The 25498-nt window shown below is 51.6% G+C and overlaps 1 protein-coding gene and 1 non-coding gene across 2 annotated transcripts in view; both read left to right on the forward strand.

Annotated features, from left to right (window-relative positions):
* The first annotated feature begins 11326 nt into the window (after window positions 1-11326).
* The window catches only part of IARS1 (isoleucyl-tRNA synthetase 1), a 91428-nt gene continuing 77256 nt past the window's right edge, over window positions 11327-25498 (forward strand). Inside the window, exons 1-2 of the mRNA XM_044303076.1 lie at window positions 11327-11478; window positions 16908-17034. Of these exons, the coding sequence (XP_044159011.1) occupies window positions 16916-17034 (119 nt within the window). The 5' untranslated portion in view covers window positions 11327-11478; window positions 16908-16915. The remainder of the gene's footprint in view (window positions 11479-16907; window positions 17035-25498) is intronic.
* Window positions 16728-16855, forward strand: LOC122945919. Its single transcript, XR_006391187.1, has one exon. It is a non-coding gene; the product is annotated as a small nucleolar RNA SNORA84 (small nucleolar RNA).

The following is a 25498-nucleotide window of genomic DNA, read 5'->3' on the forward strand; positions in this document are numbered from 1 at the left end:
AATGAGACTCTCCAAGGAGGCTGCACAATCTAGGCTCCTCGGCAAAGAATAGTCTAGAATGTATGGGCCACAATGAGACTCGCTAACCCTGTACAATCTAGGAACACATGACATTGGAAGACTCAGCCCAGCATAACTAGGGTTACATTTGTTTCAGATGGAGCTTTTTTATTTATTAAAAACTGTCAGGGCCCCTGCAGACGAGCGTTAGTCACGCTGCTAGCCCGCAGCGCAGCTCCTGGGGGTCACAGAGCATTATATTAATGTATGATGCTGTGTAACCCTTACAGTTCTGGAATGTATTGGACAACACTGGCAGCATTAGGTCAGTGTTATCCAATACATTCCAGAACTGTAAGGGTTACACAGCATCATAAATCAATACAATGCTGTGACCCGCGGCAGCGCTGGGAGTTCAGTCCGGAGCTGCGATGCGAACTCACAGCCTGACCAACATTCGTCTGCAGGGGCTATATTGTGCAGAACACTATACCGGAAGTGACGCGGACGCACAGGAATCAGCTGGAAGAGGGTGTGTGCGGCGCAAGCGCACATCCACTGGATTAGCAAAAAATCATTACAGTGCCGCGGCAGGACTTCATGCGCATGTGCAAAACCGTACACCGCACGTGCACACTTAAGGGTAGGTAGATTTTCCAGTGCAAAATGTTCCATCAGATCTCCCTACGCCTGAGTGCACACAAATCATCAGGAGCAGTTCATCCTTACCGCAGAGCTGAGTGCAGAATATGGAGGTCACCGCATAGTAGAGCTGAGTGCGGGATATGGGGGGGGACGACACACCACATAGCATAGCTGAGTGTAGAATACCGAGGTCACCACATACCAGAGCTGAGCATGGGATATTGGGGGGACACCACATAGCAGTGCTGAGTGCGGGATATTGGGGGGGGGGGACACCACATAGAGCTGAGGGCGGGATATTGGGGGGACACCACATAGCAGTGCTGACTGCAGAATATGGAGGTCACCGCATAGTAGAGCTGAGTGCGGGATATGGGGGGGACGACACACCACATAGCATAGCTGAGTGTAGAATACCGAGGTCACCACATACCAGAGCTGAGCATGGGATATTGGGGGGACACCACATAGCAGTGCTGAGTGCGGGATATTGGGGGGGGGGGACACCACATAGAGCTGAGCGAGGGATATTGGGGGGACACCACATAGCAGTGCTGAGTGCGGGATATTGGGGGGGGGGGACACCACATAGAGCTGAGCGAGGGATATTGGGGGGACACCACATAGAGCTGAGCGAGGGATATTGGGGGGACACACACCACATAGAGCTGAGGGCGGGATATTGGGGGGGGCACCAGTGTGACAGTACCCCCCCTCCCCCTTCTACGGGTGACCTCCGGGCACCCAGGACCAACCTTATCAGGATGAGCTCTGTGGAATGCTCTCACCAGACAACTAGCATTAACATCAGTCGCTGGAACCCACATCCTCTCCTCTGGTCCTTACCCTCTCCAATGATCGACATACTGGAGGGATCTCCGGAGATCCTCTTTATCTGAAATTCCAAATTGCCGTCCACTATGACAGGAGCGGGAGGCAAGGAGGACGGCTCAACACATTTCTTTAACAACGATTTATGAAATACGTTATGGATTTTTAATGCATGAGGAAGTTCAAGACGGAAGGCTACAGGGTTAACAATGGCAGTGATCTTATATGGACCAATAAATCTTGGTCCCAACTTCCAAGAAGGTACCTTGAGTTTAATGTTTCTTGTAGACAGCCACACAGAATCACCTACTCTCAGGTCCGGACAACTTATACGTCTCCTGTCAGCCGCACGCTTATACCTGTTGCCCATCTTTTCCAGGTTATTTTGGATTTTCCGCCAAATAGAAGACAAAGAAGAGGAAAATTGTTCCTCCTCAGGAATGCCAGAATTATGAGCACCAGAAATCGTACCAAACTGTGGATGGAACCCATATGTCCCAAAAAACTGCGACTTATCAGTTGATTCCTGTCTACGGTTATTTATAGCAAACTCAGCTAACGGCAAAAATGAAGACCACTCTTCCTGATTCTCTGAAACAAAACATCTCAAGTAAGTCTCCAGATTCTGATTAGCGTTCTCCGTCTGTCAGTTCGACTGAGAAGCCGAAGAGAAGGACAATTGTACACCCAGACAAGTACAGAACGCTCTCCAGAATCTGGAAACAAACTGAGTCCCTCTATCGGACACCACATCAGAGGGAATGCCATGTTGTTTTTATGATGTTGTCGACAAACACCTGCGCAAGAGTTTTAGCATTGGGTAGACTAGGTAATGCAATAAAGTGTGCCATTTTACTAAAACGATCGACAACCACCAGAATCACGGTCTTTCCCGAAGAATTCATTGATAAAATCCATGGACAAATGGGTCCAAGGTCTGGACAGGATGGGCAATGGAAGCAGAGATCCGGAAGGCCGAGTATGTGTCACATTAGCACGTGCACAGGTACCACAGGTTGACACATAGTCCTCAATACACTTACTCAACCCCGGCCACCAGAATCTGCGACAGATGAGATCGATAGTCGATCTGCTCCGAGGGTGCCCAGCAAGCACCGTACAGTGATGTTCCGCGAACATCTTGTGACGTAATTCGGGGGGGAACGGACAATTTCCCCGGAGGACAAGAGTCCAGAGAATCCTCCTGTGCCTCCAACACCCTGGCCTCGAGATCAGGATAAAGAGCGGAAATAACTACCCCTTCAGATAAAATGGGACTAGGATCATTAGACTCACCCCCCCAGGAAAGCTACACGACAATGCATCCGCTTTGACGTTCTTAACCCCAGGGCGGTAAGTGACGATGAAGTTAAATCTGGTGAAAAACAATGACCATCTGGCCTGCCTTGGGTTCAGTCGCTTAGCCGACTCCAGGTAGGTCAGATTCTTGTGATCCATAATAGGATGAATTGCTCCTTCCAACCAATGCCGCCATTCCTCGAACACCAACTTAATGGCCAGCAATTCCCTATTACCCACATCATAATTCCTTTCAGCAGTCGAAAGGTTTTTTTTGAGAAAAATGCACATGCGCGCCATTTACTGGGTGAAGGACCCTGCAACATATTGCTCCTACCCCAACATCTGATGCGTCAATTTCAATAAATGGCTGAGACACGTCCGGTTGCAGCAGAATAGGGGCCGAAGCAAAACATTCTTTCACAGCAGAAAAGGCCTATAAAGCCGCATCAGACCAGATAGAAATATCCGCACCCTTCCTAGTCATGTCTGTTAAAGATTTAACCACCGATGAATAGTTCAAGATAAATTTACGGTAGTAGTTGGTAAACCCCATAAGCGCTTTCAGATTTTCGGGTCGATCCCAGTCCAACGCGGCACGGACCTTCTCGGGATCCATACGAAAACCTGAGGATAAGAGCAGGTAACCCAGAAATAGCCCTTCCTGTACAGCAAATACACACTTTTCCATTTTAGCATGAAACTTATTCTCTCTTAGGATCTGTAACACCTGTCTCACATGATCCTGATGAGTCTCCATATTAGGCGAATAAATTAGTATGTCATCAAGGTATACAACGACAAACCTCGCCACCAGATGATGAAAGATGTCATTGACAAAGTGTAGAAAAACCGCAGGAGCATTGGTTAACCCAAAAGGCATGACCAGGTTTGCAAAATGACCCTCGGGTATTAAATGCCATCTTCCACTCATCCCCCTCCTTGATCCTTACCAGATTATATGCCCCCCTCAGACCCAACTCAGAGAACACCTCGGCACCAACAATCTGACTAAACAAATCCGGAATCAAAGGAAGGGGGTAAGGATCACGGAAGTCCTGGCATGGTCTCAGGGTACCATCCTTTTTCTTTACAAAGAAAAATCCAGCAGCCACTGGGGACTTGGATGGTCTAATATGTCCCTTTGCCAAACTCTCGGTGATATATTCTCGCATAGCCTTTCTTTCGGGTTCCGAAAGATTATACAACCGAGATTTGGCAATTTAGCTCCGGGAATAAGATTGACTTGACATACTCCCGATGCGGAGGCAACTCCTGGTTACCACTCTCAGAAAAGACATCAGAAAATTCAGAAATGAACGAGGGAACAGTTTTAGTGGTCACCATAGAGAACGATGCATTAAGACAGTTGTCCATGCAAAAATCACTCCACTCGAGAATCTGTCTCACTTGCCAGTCGATGTTAAGGTTATGTTTACTTAACCATGGTAAGCCCAACACCAACAGAGCAGACAGACCCTCCGATACATAACAGGAGATATATTCCTGATGCAAATCACCCACAACCCACCATTCACTACCTGCGACAGGCATTTTTGGGCGAGAGGTGCTGAGTCAATTGCAAAGACAGAAATACTATTCTCTAATGCATTAGTAGTCAACGCGTGAATGCGTACAAACTGTCCATCAATCAAGTTAACTCCTGCCCCACTGTCGATAAATGCTTTGATTTTCACAGTTTTGGACTCTAGCGCCACCTCGGCAGACAGGAGAAAACGGGTACTACCAGTAAAAGACAAAAGTAGGTTTTCTTGCTCCCCACCCACACTACCAATAGTAATTTGGGGATTAAATGTTTTTTTCTTTTTGTTTACACCTTGATTCTGCAAATCCCCCGGACAAATATTCACAAAATGTCCCTTCTTGCCACAACAAAAGCAGACTCCTTTCACGTGACCCAAGCTTTTGCCAGTAGTAGCTCCTCCTAACTACATAGGCTCATCACAAGGCGCAACCACCCCAGTCTCTCCACTATAAGTGTCAAAGGAAGCAGTACCCTTATTGGACAGTACGTCCTGAAGGTGAGGACCCCTAGATCTCTCCCTCAGGAGTCTATCAAGATATACAGCAAGGGACATAGCTGCTTCCAATGACTCATGAAAATCAGAATTGGCTACGGAGAGAAGGATAGTTCCATTCTGTATCCGTAGCCCATCTCTTAAATTCAGAGCAAAACGTCTCCGCAGAACATTCTCCCTGCCGGAAACTCCGTAACGTGGTCTCGGCCTGAGAGATCCAATCTGGGTCATCATAGATAAGACCCAAGGCTCTAAAGAATTCATCTACCGACTGGAGAGACGGTGATCTGGTCGTCAGAGAAAAAGACCAAGATTGGGCGTCCTCTAAGTAATGAAATAATCATACCCACATGTTGACACTCATCCCCAGAAGAGTATGGACGCAGCTTACAGTATAATTTACATGACTCCCTGAGCTGGATGAAATTGTCACTACCCCCGGAAAACCTGTCCAGGAGAGCCACCTTCGGTTCAGGGCAGGCCTGGAACCCACCACCAGAACCAGCAGCCTGTGGGCTCTGAATCTGCAAAACCACCGCACGGAGGTCTGCTACCTCCAAAGTCAGATTCTGCATCTGTTCGACCAGTGCAGACATAGTATCTATAGCTCCACAGATCAGACCAAAAATTGTGGTATTGGCTCTGGATAATGTCACGGATGTAGTAGGGGAGAACATCAAAAGACAACAAGACGGAAGGGAAAAGACACTAGGCCTCACCGCTAGGGAAAGAAAAGGGTCAACACCTATGAAACCCTGCTCCTGGCCCTAACTCCTATCCACATGGTAGAGATGCCCATACACAGGAACCTAGAAAACCCTCAGATGCCCTAGACTTAATGACAGGGCAGAGACAACCCGCTCCTTCCCTGGTGAAGGAACCAGCGTCTCACTTAGGCCTAGTAAACAACAGGGGGGGGGGGGGGATACAAAACACAACAAGCGGAACACTTAACGATGATGGATGATCAGGACTTCAATTAGAACCACACTCCAGCTCTTCCAACACCAAATGAAGCTATCCAGAGCAGGGAGTGATGGGTGAAGTCAAACTAAATAGGGGGAGGTAAAGGTCACATGATCCACACCTGAACAGGAGGGGCTGGACATCCCAGCAACACACAGACAAAGTGAAACCAAAAGATGCTGTCAGGTCACTCATGAGCAGATAATCTTTCAGACCTTCTAACACCTGTCACCAGAGCTGAGCGCAGGATATTGGGGACACACACCACATAGCAGAGCTGAGCGCAGGATATTGGGGGGACACACCACATAGCAGAGCTGATCGCAGGATATTGGGGGGAAACACCACATAGAGCTGAGCGCAGGATATTGGGGGGACACACCACATAGCAGAGCTGAGCGCAGGATATTGGGAGGACACACCACATAGCAGAGCTGATCGCAGGATATTGGGGACACACACCACATAGCAGAGCTGATCGCAGGATATTGGGGGGACACACCACATAGCAGAGCTGAGCGCAGGATATTGGGGACACACACCACATAGCAGAGCTGATCGCAGGATATTGGGGGGACACACACCACATAGCAGAGCTGATCGCAGGATATTGGGGGGACACACCACATAGCAGAGCTGATCGCAGGATATTGGGGGGACACACCACATAGCAGAGCTGAGCGCAGGATATTGGGGGGGGCACACCACAGAGCTGAGAGCAGGATATTGGGGGGACACACACCACATAGCAGAGCTGAGCGCAGGATATTGGGGACACACACCACATAGCAGAGCTGATCGCAGGATATTGGGGGGGGACACCAAATAGAGCTGAGCGCAGGATATTGGGGGGGACACCACATAGAGCTGAGCGCAGGATATTGGGGGGGACACCACATAGAGCTGAGCGCAGGATATTGGGGGGACACACCACATAGCAGAGCTTATCGCAGGATATTGGGGGGACACACCACATAGCAGAGCTTATCGCAGGATATTGGGGGGACACACCACATAGCAGAGCTGAGCGCAGGATATTGGGGACACACACCAAATAGAGCTGAGCGCAGGATATTGGGGGGGACACCACATAGAGCTGAGCGCAGGATATTGGGGGGACACACCACATAGCAGAGCTTATCGCAGGATATTGGGGGGACACACCACATAGCAGAGCTTATCGCAGGATATTGGGGGGACACACCACATAGCAGAGCTGAGCGCAGGATATTGGGGGGACACACCACATAGCAGAGCTGAGCGCAGGATATTGGGGGGGACACCACATAGAGCTGAGCGCAGGATATTGGGGGGACACACCACATAGCAGAGCTGAGCGCAGGATATTGGGGACACACACCACATAGAGCTGAGCGCAGGATATTGGGACACACACACACCACATAGCTGAGCTGAGTGCAGACAACCAAGGTCACCACATAGCAGAACTGAGGGTGGGATATTCGGGGGGACACCAAATAGCACAGCTAAGCGTGAGATATTGGGGGGGACACCACATAGCAGAACTGAGCGCAGGTTATTGGGGGGACACACCACATAGCAGAGCTGAGCGCAGGAAATTGGGGGGGGACACACCACATAGCAGAGCTAAGTGCGGGATATTGGGGGGACACCACATATCACAGCTGAGCGTGAGATATTAGGGGGGGACACCACATAGCAGAGCTAAGCGCAGGATATTGGGGACACACACCACATAGCAGAGCTGAGCGCAGGATATTGGGGACACACACCACATAGCAGAGCTGAGCGTGGGAAATTGGGGGGGGGGGGACACCACATTGCAGAGCTGAGCGCAGGATATTGGGGGGACACCACATAGCAGAGCTGAGCGCAGGATATTGGGGACACACACCACATAGCAGAGCTGAGCGTGGGATATTGGGGGGACACCACATAGCAGAGCTGAGCGCAGGATATTGGGGGGGAACACACCACATAGCAGAGCTGAGCGCAGGATATTGGGGGGGGACACCACATAGCAGAGCTGAGCGCAGGATATTGGGGGGACACACCACATAGCAGAGCTGAGCGCAGGATATTGGGGAGACACACCACATAGCAGAGCTGAGCGCAGGATATTGGGGACACACACCACATAGCAGAGCTGAGCGCAGGATATTGGGGGGACACACCACATAGCAGAACTGAGCGCAGGATATTGGGGACACACACCACATAGCAGAGCTGAGCACAGGATATTGGGGGGGGACCACATAGCAGAGCTAAGCGTGATATATTGGGGGGGGGACACCACATAGCAGAGCTGAGGGCTGGATATTGTGGGGGGACACCACATAGCAGGCTGAGCGCAGGATATTGGGGGGAAACACCACATAGCAGAGCTGAGCATGGGATATTGGGGGGGACACACCACATAGCAGAGCTGAGCGCAGGATATTGGGGGGACACACCACATAGCAGAGCTGAGCGCAGGATATTGGGGGGACACACCACATAGCAGAACTGAGCGCAGGATATTGGGGACACACCACATAGCAGAACTGAGCGTGGGATATTGGGGGGGGGGGGCGACACACCAAATAGCACAGCTGAGCGTGAGATATTAGGGGGGACACACCACATAGCTGAGCGTGGGATATTGGGGGGTAACACCACATAGCAGAGCTGAGCGCAGGATATTGGGGAGACACACCACATAGCAGAGCTGAGCGCAGGATATTGGGGGGACACACCACATAGCAGAGCTGAGCGCAGGATATTGGGGGGACACACCACATAGCAGAGCTGAGCGCAAGATATTGGGGACACACACCACATAGCAGAGCTGAGCGCAAGATATTGGGGACACACACCACATAGCAGAGCTGAGCGCAGGATATTGGGAGGACACACCACATAGCAGAGCTGAGCGCAGGATATTGGGAGGACACACCACATAGCAGAGCTGAGCGCAGGATATTGGGGGGACACACCACATAGCAGAACTGAGCGCAGGATATTGGGGACACACACCACATAGCAGAGCTGAGCACAGGATATTGGGGGGGGGACCACATAGCAGAGCTAAGAGTGATATATTGGGGGGGGGACACCACATAGCAGAGCTGAGGGCTGGATATTGTGGGGGGACACCACATAGAGCTAAGCGCGGGATATTAGGGGAAACACCACATAGCAGAGCTGAGCGCAGGATATTGGGGACACACACCACATAGCAGAGCTGAGCGCAGGATATTGGGGACACACACCACATAGCAGAGCTGAGCGCAGGATATTGGGGGGGACACACACCACATAGCTGAGCTGAGCGCAGAATACCGAGGTCACCACATAGCAGAACTGAGCGTGGGATATTGGGGGGGGGGGGGCGACACACCAAATAGCACAGCTGAGCGTGAGATATTAGGGGGGACACACCACATAGCTGAGCGTGGGATATTGGGGGGTAACACCACATAGCAGAGCTGAGCGCAGGATATTGGGGAGACACACCACATAGCAGAGCTGAGCGCAAGATATTGGGGGGACACACCACATAGCAGAGCTGAGCGCAGGATATTGGGGGGGGACACACCACATAGCAGAGCGTGGGATATTGGGGGGGACACCACATAGCAGAGCTAAGCACAGGATATTGGGGGGGGACACCACATAGCAGGCTGAGCACAGGATATTGGGGGGACACACCACATAGCAGAGCTGAGGGCTGGATATTGTGGGGGGACACCACATAGCAGAGGGCTGGATATTGTGGGGACACACACCACATAGCAGAGCTGAGCGCGGGATATTAGGGAAAACACCACATAGCTGAGCGCAGGGTATTGGGGACACACACCACATAGCAGAGCTGAGCACAGGATATTGGGGGGGACACACCACATAGCAGAGCTGAGTTTGAGATATTGGGGGGACACACCACATAGCAGAGCTGAGTGTGAGATATTGGGGGGACACACCACATAGCAGAGCTGAGCGCAGGATAATGGGGGGGGGACACCACATAGCAGAGCTGAGGGCAGGATATTGTGGGGGGGACACCACATAGCAGAGCTGAGCGCGGGATATTAGGGGAAACACCACATAGCAGAGCTGAGTGCAGAATACTGAGGTCACCACATAGCAGAACTGAGCGTGGGATATTGGGGGGGGGGGGACACGCCAAATAGCAGAGCTGAGCGTGAGATTCTAGGGGACACACCACATAGCAGAGCTGAGCGTGAGATATTGGGGGACGACGACACCACATAGCAGAGCTGAGGGCTGGATATTGTGGGGGGACACCACATAGCAGAGCTGAGCGCAGGATATTGGGGGGAAACACCACATAGCAGAGCTGAGCGTGGGATATTGGGGGGGGGGGCACCACATAGCAGAGCACAGGATATTGGGGGGACACCACATAGCAGAGCTGAGCGCAGGATAATGGGGGGGGACACCACATAGCAGAGCTGAGGGCTGGATATTGTGGGGGGACACCACATAGCAGAGCTGAGGGCTGGATATTGTGGGGGGACACCACATAGCAGAGCTGAGCGCAGGATATTGGGGGGACACACCACATAGCAGAGCTGAGCGCAGGATATTGGGGGGACACACCACATAGCAGAGCTGAGCGCAGGATATTGGGGGGACACACCACATAGCAGAACTGAGCGTGGGATATTGGAGGGGGGGGCGCGACACACCAAATAGCACAGCTGAGCGTGAGATATTAGGGGGGGACACACCACATAGCAGAGCTGAGTGCAGGATATTGGGGGGGACACCACATAGCAGAGCTGAGCGCAGGATATTGGGGGGGGCACCACATAGCAGAGCTGAGGGCTGGATATTGTGGGGGGACACCACATAGCAGAGCTAAGCGCGGGATATTAGATATTGGGGGGGACACACCACATAGCAGAGGGTTTCGCGCATGTGCATGAAGTCCTTCTCCCGCGGCGCGCAATGATTTTTTGGGCAAATGCAATGGATGTGCGCTTGCGCAGCGCCGCACACACCTTCCTCCAGCTGATTCCTGTGCGGCCGCGTCACTTCCGGTATAGCGTTCTGCCAAGTGTAGGAATCTGGTGTAGCGTTACAGAACACCGTTGTTCTGCCGAAAGTCTATAGCGGAAGTGACGTGATGCGCTGCACAAGCGCACTTCCGCAAATCATCGGAATCATTCTTAAAGTGACAGTCACCTGCAGTAAAAGACAGCATCTACATTAATTTGTACGCTCGCCACGCATCGGGCTCGGCATTTAGTAAAACTAACTCTATGCCGCCATTGATAGTAAAGAAGGAAACGGATGGTAAAGAAAGAGACTATCCATCTCCTTCTTTACTATCAATGGCGGCATAGAGTTAGTTTTACTAAATGCCGAGCGCAGCGAGGGTACAAATTAATGTAGATTAATGAGCGCTGGGGAGGGGGGGGGGCGGAGCTGTATTTTAATGGAGATGACTGTCACTTTAAGAAATCTATGCCCTTAAATGTGCGCACGCGCGGTGTGCGAACTACTGCAGTGGAGGCTGCAGGAATGCTTCGCTGAAGTGCGCTTGCGCTACAGACTTTCGGCAAGCTATAGACTAGAGATTTGGCAGAACAGCGGCATTTCAGAAGCAACGTGCGTTGTCCACATAGTCATGTGACTTCCGGTTTATTCCGACATTTCCGCTTCCGCTCATGCTGGTCTGTCATTGCATCATCTCAGTGTACAGTGACCGGTGAGTAACGTCCGTCCCCTGTGCTGTCCTCACATATAATGTCCGTCCCCTGTGCTGTCCTCCTATAATGTCCGTCCCCTGTGCTGTCCTCCTATAATGTCCGTCCCCTGTGCTGTCCTCACACATATAATGTCCGTCCCCTGTGCTGCCCTCACATATAATGTCCGTCACCTGTGCTGTCCTCCTATAATGTCCGTCCCCTGTGCTGTCCTCACATATAATGTCCGTCCCCTGTGCTGTCCTCCTATAATGTCCGTCCCCTGTGCTGTCCTCCTATAATGTCCGTCCCCTGTGCTGCCCTCACATATAATGTCCGTCCCCTGTGCTGTCCTCACATATAATGTCCGTCCCCTGTGCTGTCCTCCTATAATGTCCGTCCCCTGTGCTGTCCTCCTATAATGTCCGTCCCCTGTGCTGCCCTCACATATAATGTCCGTCCCCTGTGCTGCCCTCACATATAATGTCCGTCCCCTGTGCTGTCCACACATATAATATCCGTCCCCTGTGCTGCCCTCACATATAATGTCCGTCCCCTGTGCTGTCCTCCTATAATGTCCGTCCCCTGTGCTGCCCTCACGTATAATGTCCGTCCCCTGTGCTGCCCTCACATATAATGTCCGTCCCCTGTGCTGTCCACACATATAATATCCGTCCCCTGTGCTGCCCTCCTATAATGTCCGTCCCCTGTGCTGCCCTCCTATAATGTCCGTCCCCTGTGCTGCCCTCACATATAATGTCCGTCCCCTGTGCTGCCCTCACATATAATGTCCGTCCCCTGTGCTGTCCTCCTATAATGTCCGTCCCCTGTGCTGTCCTCACATATAATGTCCGTCCCCTGTGCTGTCCTCACATATAATGTCCGTCCCCTGTGCTGCCCTCACATATAATGTCCGTCCCCTGTGCTGTCCTCCTATAATGTCCGTCCCCTGTGCTGCCCTCACATATAATGTCCGTCCCCTGTGCTGTCCTCCTATAATGTCCGTCCCCTGTGCTGTCCTCCTATAATGTCCGTCCCCTGTGCTGTCCACACATATAATGTCCGTCCCCTGTGCTGTCCTCACATATAATGTCCGTCCCCTGTGCTGTCCTCCTATAATGTCCGTCCCCTGTGCTGTCCACACATGTAGAATGTCCGTCCCCTGTGCTGTCCACACATGTAGAATGTCCGTCCCCTGTGCTGTCCACACATATATAATGTCCGTCCCCTGTGCTGTCCACACATATATAATGTCCGTCCCCTGTGCTGTCCTCCTATAATGTCCGTCCCCTGTGCTGTCTTCCTATAATGTCCGTCCCCTGTGCTGCCCTCACATATAATGTCCGTCCCCTGTGCTGTCCTCCTATAATGTCCGTCCCCTGTGCTGTCCTCCTATAATGTCCGTCCCCTGTGCTGTCCTCCTATAATGTCCGTCCCCTGTGCTGCCCTCACATATAATGTCCGTCCCCTGTGCTGCCCTCACATATAATGTCCGTCCCCTGTGCTGTCCTCCTATAATGTCCGTCCCCTGTGCTGTCCTCCTATAATGTCCGTCCCCTGTGCTGTCCTCCTATAATGTCCGTCCCCTGTGCTGTCCTCCTATAATGTCCGTCCCCTGTGCTGTCCTCACATATAATGTCCGTCCCCTGTGCCGTCCTCACATATAATGTCCGTCCCCTGTGCTGTCCTCCTATAATGTCCGTCCCCTGTGCTGCCCTCACATATAATGTCCGTCCCCTGTGCTGCCCTCACATATAATGTCCGTCCCCTGTGCTGTCCTCCTATAATGTCCGTCCCCTGTGCTGTCCTCCTATAATGTCCGTCCCCTGTGCTGTCCTCCTATAATGTCCGTCCCCTGTGCTGTCCTCCTATAATGTCCGTCCCCTGTGCTGTCCTCCTATAATGTCCGTCCCCTGTGCTGTCCTCACATATAATGTCCGTCCCCTGTGCCGTCCTCACATATAATGTCCGTCCCCTGTGCTGTCCACACATATATAATGTCCGTCCCCTGTGCTGTCCTCCTATAATGTCCGTCCCCTGTGCTGTCCTCACATATATAATGTCCGTCCCCTGTGCTGTCCACACATATATAATGTCCGTCCCCTGTGCTGTCCACACATATATAATGTCCGTCCCTGTGCTGTCCTCACATATATAATGTCCGTCCCCTGTGCTGTCCTCCTATAATGTCCGTCCCCTGTGCCGTCCTCACATAATGTCCGTCCCCTGTGCCGTCCTCACATATAATGTCCGTCCCCTGTGCCGCCCTCACATATAATGTCCGTCCCCTGTGCCGTCCTCACATATAATGTCCGTCCCCTGTGCCGTCCTCACATATAATGTCCGTCCCCTGTGCTGTCCTCCTATAATGTCCGTCCCCTGTGCTGCCCTCACATATAATGTCCGTCCCCTGTGCTGTCCTCACATATATAATGTCCGTCCCCTGTGCTGTCCTCCTATAATGTCCGTCCCCTGTGCTGTCCTCCTATAATGTCCGTCCCCTGTGCTGTCCTCCTATAATGTCCGGGTCCCCTGTGCTGTCCTCCTATAATGTCCGTCCCCTGTGCTGTCCTCCTATAATGTCCGTCCCCTGTGCTGTCCTCACATATAATGTCCGTCCCCTGTGCCGTCCTCACATATAATGTCCGTCCCCTGTGCTGTCCACACATATATAATGTCCGTCCCCTGTGCTGTCCTCCTATAATGTCCGTCCCCTGTGCTGTCCTCCTATAATGTCCGTCCCCTGTGCTGTCCACACATATATAATGTCCGTCCCCTGTGCTGTCCTCCTATAATGTCCGTCCCCTGTGCTGTCCACACATATATAATGTCCGTCCCCTGTGCTGTCCTCACATATAATGTCCGTCCCCTGTGCTGTCCTCACATATAATGTCCGTCCCCTGTGCTGTCCTCCTATAATGTCCGTCCCCTGTGCCGTCCTCACATATAATGTCCGTCCCCTGTGCTGTCCTCCTATAATGTCCGTCCCCTGTGCTGTCCACACATATAATGTCCGTCCCCTGTGCTGTCCTGATATATAATGCGCACGGCCTACATCTCCTGTGCTGTCCTGATATAATGTGCACGGCCTACATCTCCTGTGCTGTCCATATATAATGCACACGGCCTACATCTCCTGTACTGTCCTGATATATAATGTGCACGGCCTACGTCTCCTGTGCTGTCCTGATATATAATGCGCACGGCCTACATCTCCTGTGCTGTCCATATATAATGCACACGGCCTACATCTCCTGTACTGTCCTGATATATAATGCGCACGGCCTACATCTCCTGTACTGTCCTGATATATAATGTGCACGGCCTACATCTCCTGTGCTGTCCATATATAATGTGCACGGCCTACATCTCCTGTGCTGTCCATATATAATGTGCACGGCCTACGTCTCCTGTACTGTCCTGATATATAATGTGCACGGCCTACATCTCCTGTGCTGTCCTGATATATAATGCGCACGGCCTACATCTCCTGTGCTGTCCTGATATATAATGCGCACGGCCTACGTCTCCTGTGCTGTCCATATATAATGCGCACGGCCTACATCTCCTGTACTGTCCTGATATATAATGCGCACGGCCTACGTCTCCTGTACTGTCCTGATATATAATGTGCACGGCCTACATCTCCTGTGCTGTCCATATATAATGTGCACGGCCTACATCTCCTGTACTGTCCATATATAATGCGCACGGCCTACATCTCCTGTGCTGTCCATATATAATGTGCACGGCCTACATCTCCTGTGCTGTCCATATATAATGCGCACGGCCTACATCTCCTGTACTGTCCATATATAATGCGCACGGCCTACATCTCCTGTGCTGTCCATATATAATGTGCACGGCCTACGTCTCCTGTGCTGTCCTGATATATAATGCGCACGGCCTACATCTCCTGTGCTGTCCTGATATATAATGCGCACGGCCTACATCTCCTGTGCTGTCCATATATAATGTGCACGGCCTACGTCTCCTGTACTGTCCTGATATATAATGTGCACGGCCTACATCTCCTGTACTGTCCTGATATATAATGCGCACGGCCTACATCTCCTGTGCTGTCCTGATATATAATGCGCACGGCCTACGTCTCCTGTGCTGTCCTGATATATAATGCGCACGGCCTACATCTCCTGTACTGTCCATATATAATGTGCACGGCCTACATCTCCTGTACTGTCCATATATAATGCGCACGGCCTACATCTCCTGTTCTGTCCTGATATATAATGCGCACGGCCTACATCTCCTGTACTGTCCTGATATATAATGCGCACGGCCTACGTCTCCTGTGCTGTCCTGATATATAATGCGCACGGCCTACATCTCCTGTGCTGTCCTGATATATAATGCGCACGGCCTACATCTCCTGTGCTGTCCATATATAATGCGCACGGCCTACGTCTCCTGTACTGTCCTGATGTATAATGCGCACGGCCTACATCTCCTGTGCTGTCCATATATAATGCGCACGGCCTACGTCTCCTGTACTGTCCATATATAATGCGCACGGCCTACGTCTCCTGTGCTGTCCATATATAATGCGCACGGCCTACATCTCCTGTGCTGTCCATATATAATGCGCACGGCCTACGTCTCCTGTACTGTCCTGATGTATAATGCGCACGGCCTACATCTCCTGTGCTGTCCATATATAATGCGCACGGCCTACGTCTCCTGTACTGTCCATATATAATGCGCACGGCCTACGTCTCCTGTGCTGTCCATATATAATGCGCACGGCCTACGTCTCCTGTGCTGTCCATATATAATGCGCACGGCCTACATCTCCTGTACTGTCCTGATATATAATGTGCACGGCCTACATCTCCTGTACTGTCCTGATATATAATGCGCACGGCCTACATCTCCTGTGCTGTCCTGATATATAATGTGCACGGCCTACATCTCCTGTGCTGTCCATATATAATGCGCACGGCCTACATCTCCTGTACTGTCCTGATATATAATGCGCACGGCCTACGTCTCCTGTACTGTCCTGATATATAATGCGCACGGCCTACATCTCCTGTGCTGTCCTGATATATAATGCGCACGAAGGGTTTGTCCGTGTTCAGACCTGATCCGCTCTGTCTCCATGAATGAGTGGAGCCTCGGAGCTTTTCTCGCTGACTGGCGCAGGGGACGGGACTTTTCTTGAGGTCCGGCCTGTCCATGGTAAGCTAGGTGGAGGCTTCTGCCTAGCAGTGAGTTTGGTGATGTCTTTAGACTGCCCATTTCCCTCGGGTGGGCCCTGTGGTTACTGGAGCCTGCGTCCCATGCAGTGCTGCAGTTGTGTAAGGGGCCGATATTAACACTGTGATTTATGCATGGCGCTAACATCTCGTTAGTCCTCATAGCCCGGTTGCAGTGACAGCTCCTCCCCGGCAGTCACCCAGGGGTGACTAACCCTCTACCTCCCTCCGTGCAGCGTCCGTCATGGCTGAGCAGGTTCCAGAGACCATCAACTTTCCTGCAGAGGAGGAGAAGATCCTGCAGCTCTGGAAGGCTTTGGACTGTTTTCAGGAATGTCTCAAACAATCTAAGAATAAGCCCAGGTGAGAATTCAATGTCCCTCCAACTTCAGAGGATGGGTCTCCCTTCTGGCCTGGGGTAGGTACACTGTTGGTAGGTGGCCAACACTATCTCATGTCCTGGGTCTCCTAGGGCACATTAGACTGCTGCATCCACTAGGGTTGTCACCACACCAAAAAGTATTGTGATACTCGATACCAGGCGAAAAAATAAAAGACCAAAAAAGCCGTGTGCATTATGTATTTTATGGAGCGTCCGGTCCGTATTAGAACAGTCTTATCCTATTTTGGGGGGGGGACAAGGTGACTAAAAAATGGCGAATCGTGCAGTTTTTATTTATTTATTTTCTCTGTTACGGCGTTCACCCGATAGGAAATATTTTGTAATATTTTAATAGTTTGGACTTTTTGAGTTGGTGATGTTTATCTGTTTATATATTTTATATGTAAAATTGGGAAAGGGGGTGATTTATACTTTTATTTTTTATTTACTAACTATTTCCACCCTTAGAGGCTAGAGCCTGGGATCTTTCATCCCTTGTCCTATGCACCCTGACAGAGCTCTATCGTGGTGAATAGGACCTCACACTCTCCGTGCTGCCCTGTGCATAGTGCACACAGTAGCAGTGAGGTTACCATGGCAGCCAGGGCTTCAGTAGTGTCCTGGTTGCCATGGTAACCACAACTACGCCGCTGGGGCTCCGATCACAACTGCCACTGCACCTCAAATAAAGAGGGGGGAGGGGACCCTGTGGCCCTTGCCACCAATGATTTAATAATGGTAGAGTTGCACTGCACCACCAATGATTTAAAGGGGATCTGCACTTTGTTTAAACTGATGATCTATCCTCTGGATAGATCATCAGCATCTGATCGGCCGATCAGCTGTTTGAGAAGGCAGCGGCGCTCCAGCAGCACCGCGGCCTTCTCACTGTTTACTGCTGGCCCCGTGACGTCACGACTAGTATCAACTGGCCTGTGCGCGGCCAAGCTCCATTCAAGTGAATACTGCTCTGACGGGAAAGAGCCCGTGGTCTGGCTGCTCTGGCGGGAAAAGAGCCCGTGGTCTGGCTGCTCTGGCGGGAAAGAGCCCGTGGTCTGGCTGCTCTGGCGGGAAAGAGCCCGTGGTCTGGCTGCTCTGGCGGGAAAAGAGCCCGTGGTCTGGCTGCTCTGGCGGGAAAAGAGCCCGTGGTCTGGCTGCTCTGGCGGGAAAGAGCCCGTGGTCTGGCTGCTCTGGCGGGAAGGAGCCCGTGGTCTGGCTGCTCTGGCGGGAAAAGAGCCCGTGGTCTGGCTGCTCTGGCGGGAAAAGAGCCCGTGGTCTGGCTGCTCTGGCGGGAAAAGAGCCCGTGGTCTGGCTGCTCTGGCGGGGAAAGAGCCCGTGGTCTGGCTGCTCTGGCGGGGAAAGAGCCCGTGGTCTGGCTGCTCTGGCGGGGAAAGAGCCCGTGGTCTGGCTGCTCTGGCGGGGAAAGAGCCCGTGGTCTGGCTGCTCTGGCGGGGAAAGAGCCCGTGGTCTGGCTGCTCTGGCGGGAAAGAGCCCGTGGTCTGGCTGCTCTGGCGGGAAAGAGCCCGTGGTCTGGCTGCTCTGGCGGGAAAGAGCCCGTGGTCTGGCTGCTCTGGCGGGAAAGAGCCCGTGGTCTGGCTGCTCTGGCGGGAAAGAGCCCGTGGTCTGGCTGCTCTGGCGGGAAAGAGCCCGTTAAAGCAGTACTTGTGTATCAACCAATTAAAAGGGGAGGATTGAAGGCTTCCTGGATTGCGCAGTGCTATAGAGGGAACATTCTGGAAGAATTCGGATTCCTCAGTAAAGACGATGCAGATGGCAGTAGATGAGACGTCGTTATCGCCTCTGGTGGGATTGTAGTGTTATAAACCACTACGGCAGTAGATGAGGCGTCGTTACCACATTACCCAGCATTACTCCTTCTGGACATGGACTCTGTAAACCGCCTCTATAGAACGCTCTCCTTTTCGTCATCTCTACGTAGTCAGAGCCTTCTGTAAGTTCAGTACTAAACACAAGGATTTAATATTGTAACTTCTGCCCGAATCGGCTGATGTCGTCATATATACTGCCGACCCCGCGCTCTAATCATCAGTATGGAAGATAATGAGATCTGCTCTGGTCACATGCATCACACTATGGTGTTCTCTTTTCTTTTTTTTCTTTAAAGGGGTCGTCCGAGTTATAGAAAACAAATATAGCACTGAAAATCTGATGGGCAGCGATAGATAACTGAGCAAGTTTTATGCAAAAAATATCTAATTCCTCATTTCCCTGGTAAGAGAGTGGATACAAGAGCTGCCCTGAGTGACATGTCTGCTGCTGGGAGACTCTGCAGCGTGTTGTATGTGTAGGACTACAAGTCCCAGCTGTATAATGACACTGCTAAGGGAGTGGATACAGGAGCTGCCCTGAGTGACATGTCTGCCTGCTGGGAGACTCTGCAGCATGTTGTATGTGTAGGACTACAAGTCCCAGCTGTATAATGACACTGCTAAGGGAGTGGATACAAGAGCTGCCCTGAGTGACATGTCTGCTGCTGGGAGACTCTGCAGCGTGTTGTATGTGTAGGACTACAAGTCCCAGCTGTATAATGACACTGCTAAGGGAGTGGATACAGGAGCTGCCCTGAGTGACATGTCTGCCTGCTGGGAGACTCTGCAGCATGTTGTATGTGTAGGACTACAAGTCCCAGCTGTATAATGACACTGCTAAGGGAGTGGATACAAGAGCTGCCCTGAGTGACATGTCTGCCTGCTGGGAGACTCTGCAGCGTGTTGTATGTGTAGGACTACAAGTCCCAGCTGTATAATGACACTGCTAAGGGAGTGGATACAAGAGCTGCCCTGAGTGACATGTCTGCCTGCTGGGAGACTCTGCAGCATGTTGTATGTGTAGGACTACAAGTCCCAGCTGTATAATGACACTGCTAAGGGAGTGGATACAAGCAAGAGCTGCCCTGAGTGACATGTCTGCCTGCTGGGAGACTCTGCAGCGTGTGGTATGTGTAGGACTACAAGTCCCAGCTGTATAATGACACTGCTAAGGGAGCGGATACAGGAGCTGCCCTGAGTGACATGTCTGCCTGCTGGGAGACTCTGCAGCATGTTGTATGTGTAGGACTACAAGTCCCAGCTGTATAATGACACTGCTAAGGGAGTGGATACAAGAGCTGCCCTGAGTGACCTGTCTGTCTGCAGGGAGACTCTGCAGCGTGTTGTATGTGTAGGACTACAAGTCCCAGCTGTACAATGACACTGCTAATACACACAGGATCTTCCCCCTACCTTCTTGTGCAATGCTCTCTCTAGTCTGTCAGCTCCTGTGCCCAGCATTGTCTCCTCACTGCCTGCAGCTACCCAGTCTGTGCAGCGGAAGGGGTTAAGAATCCTAGCAGAGAGCAGACTGCAGTGAAGGGGGCGTGGCCAGCAGTGAGGTCTCCTTTACAGGCTTGTAAACGAACATTATCAGAGCAGGGAGAGAAGCTGACATCACAGGTCATGTGACCCTCAGTGACATCCGATAAACCAGGTACTGCAGATAAAGGGAGTTCATTGGAAAGTTGTTATATTTGCCCAGTTAAGGACATAGAACAAAAAGAAAAACTCGGACAACCCCTTTAATACCTTGTGTTTTTCTTTCATATATGGAAGCGTTGTATTTATATGCAGCGATCTCCTCCACAGTATGGGGAGCAGTGATCGCTAATGCCATCGCTTGTCCTCATATAGAAGCGTTCCTTACTGACAATCTCCTGCTCGTCAGTGGAGGAGACACACGGCCATGGTCCGCGGCCGGGATTCCTGCTGACAGCATGAGCGCACGGCGTCATTGGTTGCTATGACGCCGTACGCTTCATGCAGCCGCTGATGTACAGTAATGCACTAGTATAGCATGAAGCGTACCAATGACGCCGTGCGCTCATGCTGTCAGCAGGAATCCCGGCCGGGTTTCCACGGTCCGTGGCCTTGTGCATGAGGCCTTACATGCAGGGATCTCCTCCACAGTATGGGGAGCAGTGATCACCCATCGCTTGTCCTCATACTGACTCATTTGCCTCTTTAGACGTTATGATCTGCTGCCAGCAAACGATGAGTAAAATGATAGTAGCAATAATCCAAAACGCACGAAGATCGAGCACCGCTGATCTTGAGAACGGGGACCCCACGACTTTTTTTCTTAAACTGAAAGGTGAAAAAGAAAATCCAAAAATGAAATGGATAAAAAGTTTAAAAAATAAGTTTCAGCTATAGTTATCAGTAAGCGATGGTACAGCATGGCAGATTACGTACACTCATTCCCCCCCCTTCTTTTAGTGTCGGTGACATATACAAACGTATGCACTTTTTTCATTATAAAAGAGTTTTAAAAAGTATAGATTTGTTGTAGCTGTATTTAGTTCAGCTACTTTTATCTAAAATATGAAAATACAGGCTTATTTTTTCACTTATTAAAAATAATTTTAAAATGCTAAAAGTATAAAATACTCAAATTACCCCAAGATGAATTCCTTAGGGGATCAACATATGAAAGTCACCTTGAATGTGTTTCTAATGTTCTGGCAGTACAGTGCCAGAATCCAGGCCCGAAGTCTTGCGGTCAGTAGATAAATGACACAAAGAGCTTCCGTACTGACAGCTCCCCTGCAGCAGCACTCGGTGCTAAGGCCGCACCAGGAAAGTCCAGCTCGCCGCGCAGTAAAACCGCATCATCCAGGTGAAGACCGTTCACGACACTAAATGGCCCAGCGCGTTTTAGATCTTAAACAGCCCAATTCTTCCTCGTGGTAGCGTGATTTTTACTGCGCAGTTAGCGTTAGCAGAATGCTCGCTGATAACACGCGGTAAGGGCTCATGCGCAGAATTGTTGGATACCGGTCGTATTCATTTTGTGTTTTGCAGGAGAGAACAGCCAGCCCCGAATAGAACATCGGTATCCGTATCCGTAATGCGGACAATATTAGGACATGTTTTTTTTTTTTTGTGTAACGACTTTGTGGACACGAAATGCACATGGATAAAAAAAATACTTTTGTGTATGAGCCCTAATGGTGCCATTATTTCTATTCCCCACTAGTATATGGGCTGCAGCTTGTAGTATACACCCCATGTCAGATATGGTTATACATGGAGCGCCCCAGAGTGGAGGGAGCGAGTACTGCACTGCGCCTCATCCGCTTCCCCCACTAGTATATGGGCTGCAGCTTGTAGTATACACCCCGGGTCAGATATGGTTATACATGGAGCGCCCCAGAGTGGGGGGAGAGAGTACTGCACTGCGCCTCATCCGCTTCCCCCACTAGTATATGGCTGCAGCTTGTAGTATACACCCCGGGTCAGATATGGTTATACATAGAGCGCCCCAGAGTGGGGGGAGAGAGTACTGCACTGCGCCTCATCCGCTTCCCCCACTAGTATATGGCTGCAGCTTGTAGTATACACCCCGGGTCAGATATGGTTATACATGGAGCGCCCCAGAGTGGGGGGAGAGAGTACTGCACTGCGCCTCATCCGCTTCCCCCACTAGTATATGGCTGCAGCTTGTAGTATACACCCCGGGTCAGATATGGTTATACGTAGAGCGCCCCAGAGTGGGGGGAGAGAGTACTGCACTGCGCCTCATCCGCTTCCCCCACTAGTATATGGCTGCAGCTTGTAGTATACACCCCGGGTCAGATATGGTTATACATAGAGCGCCCCAGAGTGGGGGGAGAGAGTACTGCACTGCGCCTCATCCGCTTCCCCCACTAGTATATGGCTGCAGCTTGTAGTATACACCCCGGGTCAGATATGGTTATACATAGAGCGCCCCAGAGTGGGGGGAGCGAGTACTGCACTGCGCCTCATCCGCTTCCCCCACTAGTATATGGCTGCAGCTTGTAGTATACACCCCGGGTCAGATATGGTTATACATAGAGCGCCCCAGAGTGGGGGGAGAGAGTACTGCACTGCGCCTCATCCGCTTCCCCCACTAGTATATGGGCTGCAGCTTGTAGTATACACCCCATGTCAGATATGGTTATACATAGAGCGCCCCAGAGTGGAGGGAGCGAGTACTGCACTGCGCCTCATCCGCTTCCCCCACTAGTATATGGCTGCAGATTGTAGTATACACCCCGGGTCAGATATGGTTATACATAGAGCGCCCCAGAGTGGGGGGAGCGAGTACTGCACTGCGCCTCATCCGCTTCCCCCACTAGTATATGGCTGCAGATTGTAGTATACACCCCGGGTCAGATATGGTTATACGTAGAGCGCCCCAGAGTGGAGGGAGCGAGTACTGCACTGCGCCTCATCCGCTTCCCCCACTAGTATATGGCTGCAGCTTGTAGTATACACCCCGGGTCAGATATGGTTATACATAGAGCGCCCCAGAGTGGAGGGAGCGAGTACTGCACTGCGCCTCATCCGCTTCCCCCACTAGTATATGGCTGCAGCTTGTAGTATACACCCCGGGTCAGATATGGTTATACGTAGAGTGCCCCAGAGTGGAGGGAGAGAGTACTGCACTGCGCCTCATCCGCTTCCCCCACTAGTATATGGCTGCAGCTTGTAGTATACACCCCGGGTCAGATATGGTTATACATAGAGCGCCCCAGAGTGGAGGGAGCGAGTACTGTACTGCACCTCATCCGCTTCCCCCACTAGTATATGGCTGCAGCTTGTAGTATACACCCCGGGTCAGATATGGTTATACATAGAGCGCCCCAGAGTGGAGGGAGAGAGTACTGCACTGCACCTCATCCGCTTCCCCCACTAGTATATGGCTGCAGCTTGTAGTATACACCCCGGGTCAGATATGGTTATACGTAGAGCGCCCCAGAGTGGAGGGAGAGAGTACTGCACTGCGCCTCATCCGCTTCCCCCACTAGTATATGGGCTGCAGCTTGTAGTATACACCCCATGTCAGATATGGTTATACATGGAGCGCCCCAGAGTGGAGGGAGCGAGTACTGCACTGCGCCTCATCCGCTTCCCCCACTAGTATATGGCTGCAGCTTGTAGTATACACCCCGGGTCAGATATGGTTATACATAGAGCGCCCCAGAGTGGGGGGAGAGAGTACTGCACTGCGCCTCATCCGCTTCCCCCACTAGTATATGGCTGCAGCTTGTAGTATACACCCCAGGTCAGATATGGTTATACGTAGAGCGCCCCAGAGTGGAGGGAGCGAGTACTGTACTGCACCTCATCCGCTTCCCCCACTAGTATATGGCTGCAGCTTGTAGTATACACCCCGGGTCAGATATGGTTATACGTAGAGCGCCCCAGAGTGGGGGGAGCGAGTACTGCACTGCGCCTCTTCCGCTTCCCCCACTAGTATATGGCTGCAGCTTGTAGTATACACCCCGGGTCAGATATGGTTATACGTAGAGCGCCCCAGAGTGGGGGGAGAGAGTACTGCACTGCGCCTCATCCGCTTCCCCCACTAGTATATGGCTGCAGCTTGTAGTATACACCCCGGGTCAGATATGGTTATACGTAGAGTGCCCCAGAGTGGGGGGAGCGAGTACTGCACTGCGCCTCATCCGCTTCCCCCACTAGTATATGGCTGCAGCTTGTAGTATACACCCCGGGTCAGATATGGTTATACGTAGAGCGCCCCAGAGTGGAGGGAGCGAGTACTGCACTGCGCCTCATCCGCTTCCCCCACTAGTATATGGCTGCAGCTTGTAGTATACACCCCGGGTCAGATATGGTTATACATGGAGCGCCCCAGAGTGGAGGGAGCGAGTACTGCACTGCGCCTCATCCGCTTCCCCCACTAGTATATGGCTGCAGCTTGTAGTATACACCCCGGGTCAGATATGGTTATACATGGAGCGCCCCAGAGTGGAGGGAGCGAGTACTGCACTGCGCCTCATCCGCTTCCCCCACTAGTATATGGCTGCAGCTTGTAGTATACACCCCGGGTCAGATATGGTTATACGTAGAGCGCCCCAGAGTGGAGGGAGCGAGTACTGCACTGCGCCTCATCCCCTTCCCCCACTAGTATATGGGCTGCAGCTTGTAGTATACACCCCGGTCAGATATGGTTATACGTAGAGCGCCCCAGAGTGGGGGGAGCGAGTACTGCACTGCGCCTCATCCGCTTCCCCCACTAGTATATGGCTGCAGCTTGTAGTATACACCCCGGGTCAGATATGGTTATACGTAGAGCGCCCCAGAGTGGAGGGAGAGAGTACTGCACTGCGCCTCATCCGCTTCCCCCACTAGTATATAGGCTGCAGCTTGTAGTATACACCCCGGGTCAGATATGGTTATACGTAGAGCGCCCCAGAGTGGGGGGAGAGAGTACTGCACTGCGCCTCATCCGCTTCCCCCACTAGTATATGGCTGCAGCTTGTAGTATACACCCTGGGTCAGATATGGTTATACGTAGAGCGCCCCAGAGTGGGGGGAGAGAGTACTGCACTGCGCCTCATCCGCTTCCCCCACTAGTATATGGGTTGCAGCTTATAGAGCACCCCGGGTCAGATATGGTTATACG

Source organism: Bufo gargarizans, chromosome 8 (assembly GCF_014858855.1).
Source record: "Bufo gargarizans isolate SCDJY-AF-19 chromosome 8, ASM1485885v1, whole genome shotgun sequence".
Taxonomy (NCBI): domain Eukaryota; kingdom Metazoa; phylum Chordata; class Amphibia; order Anura; family Bufonidae; genus Bufo; species Bufo gargarizans.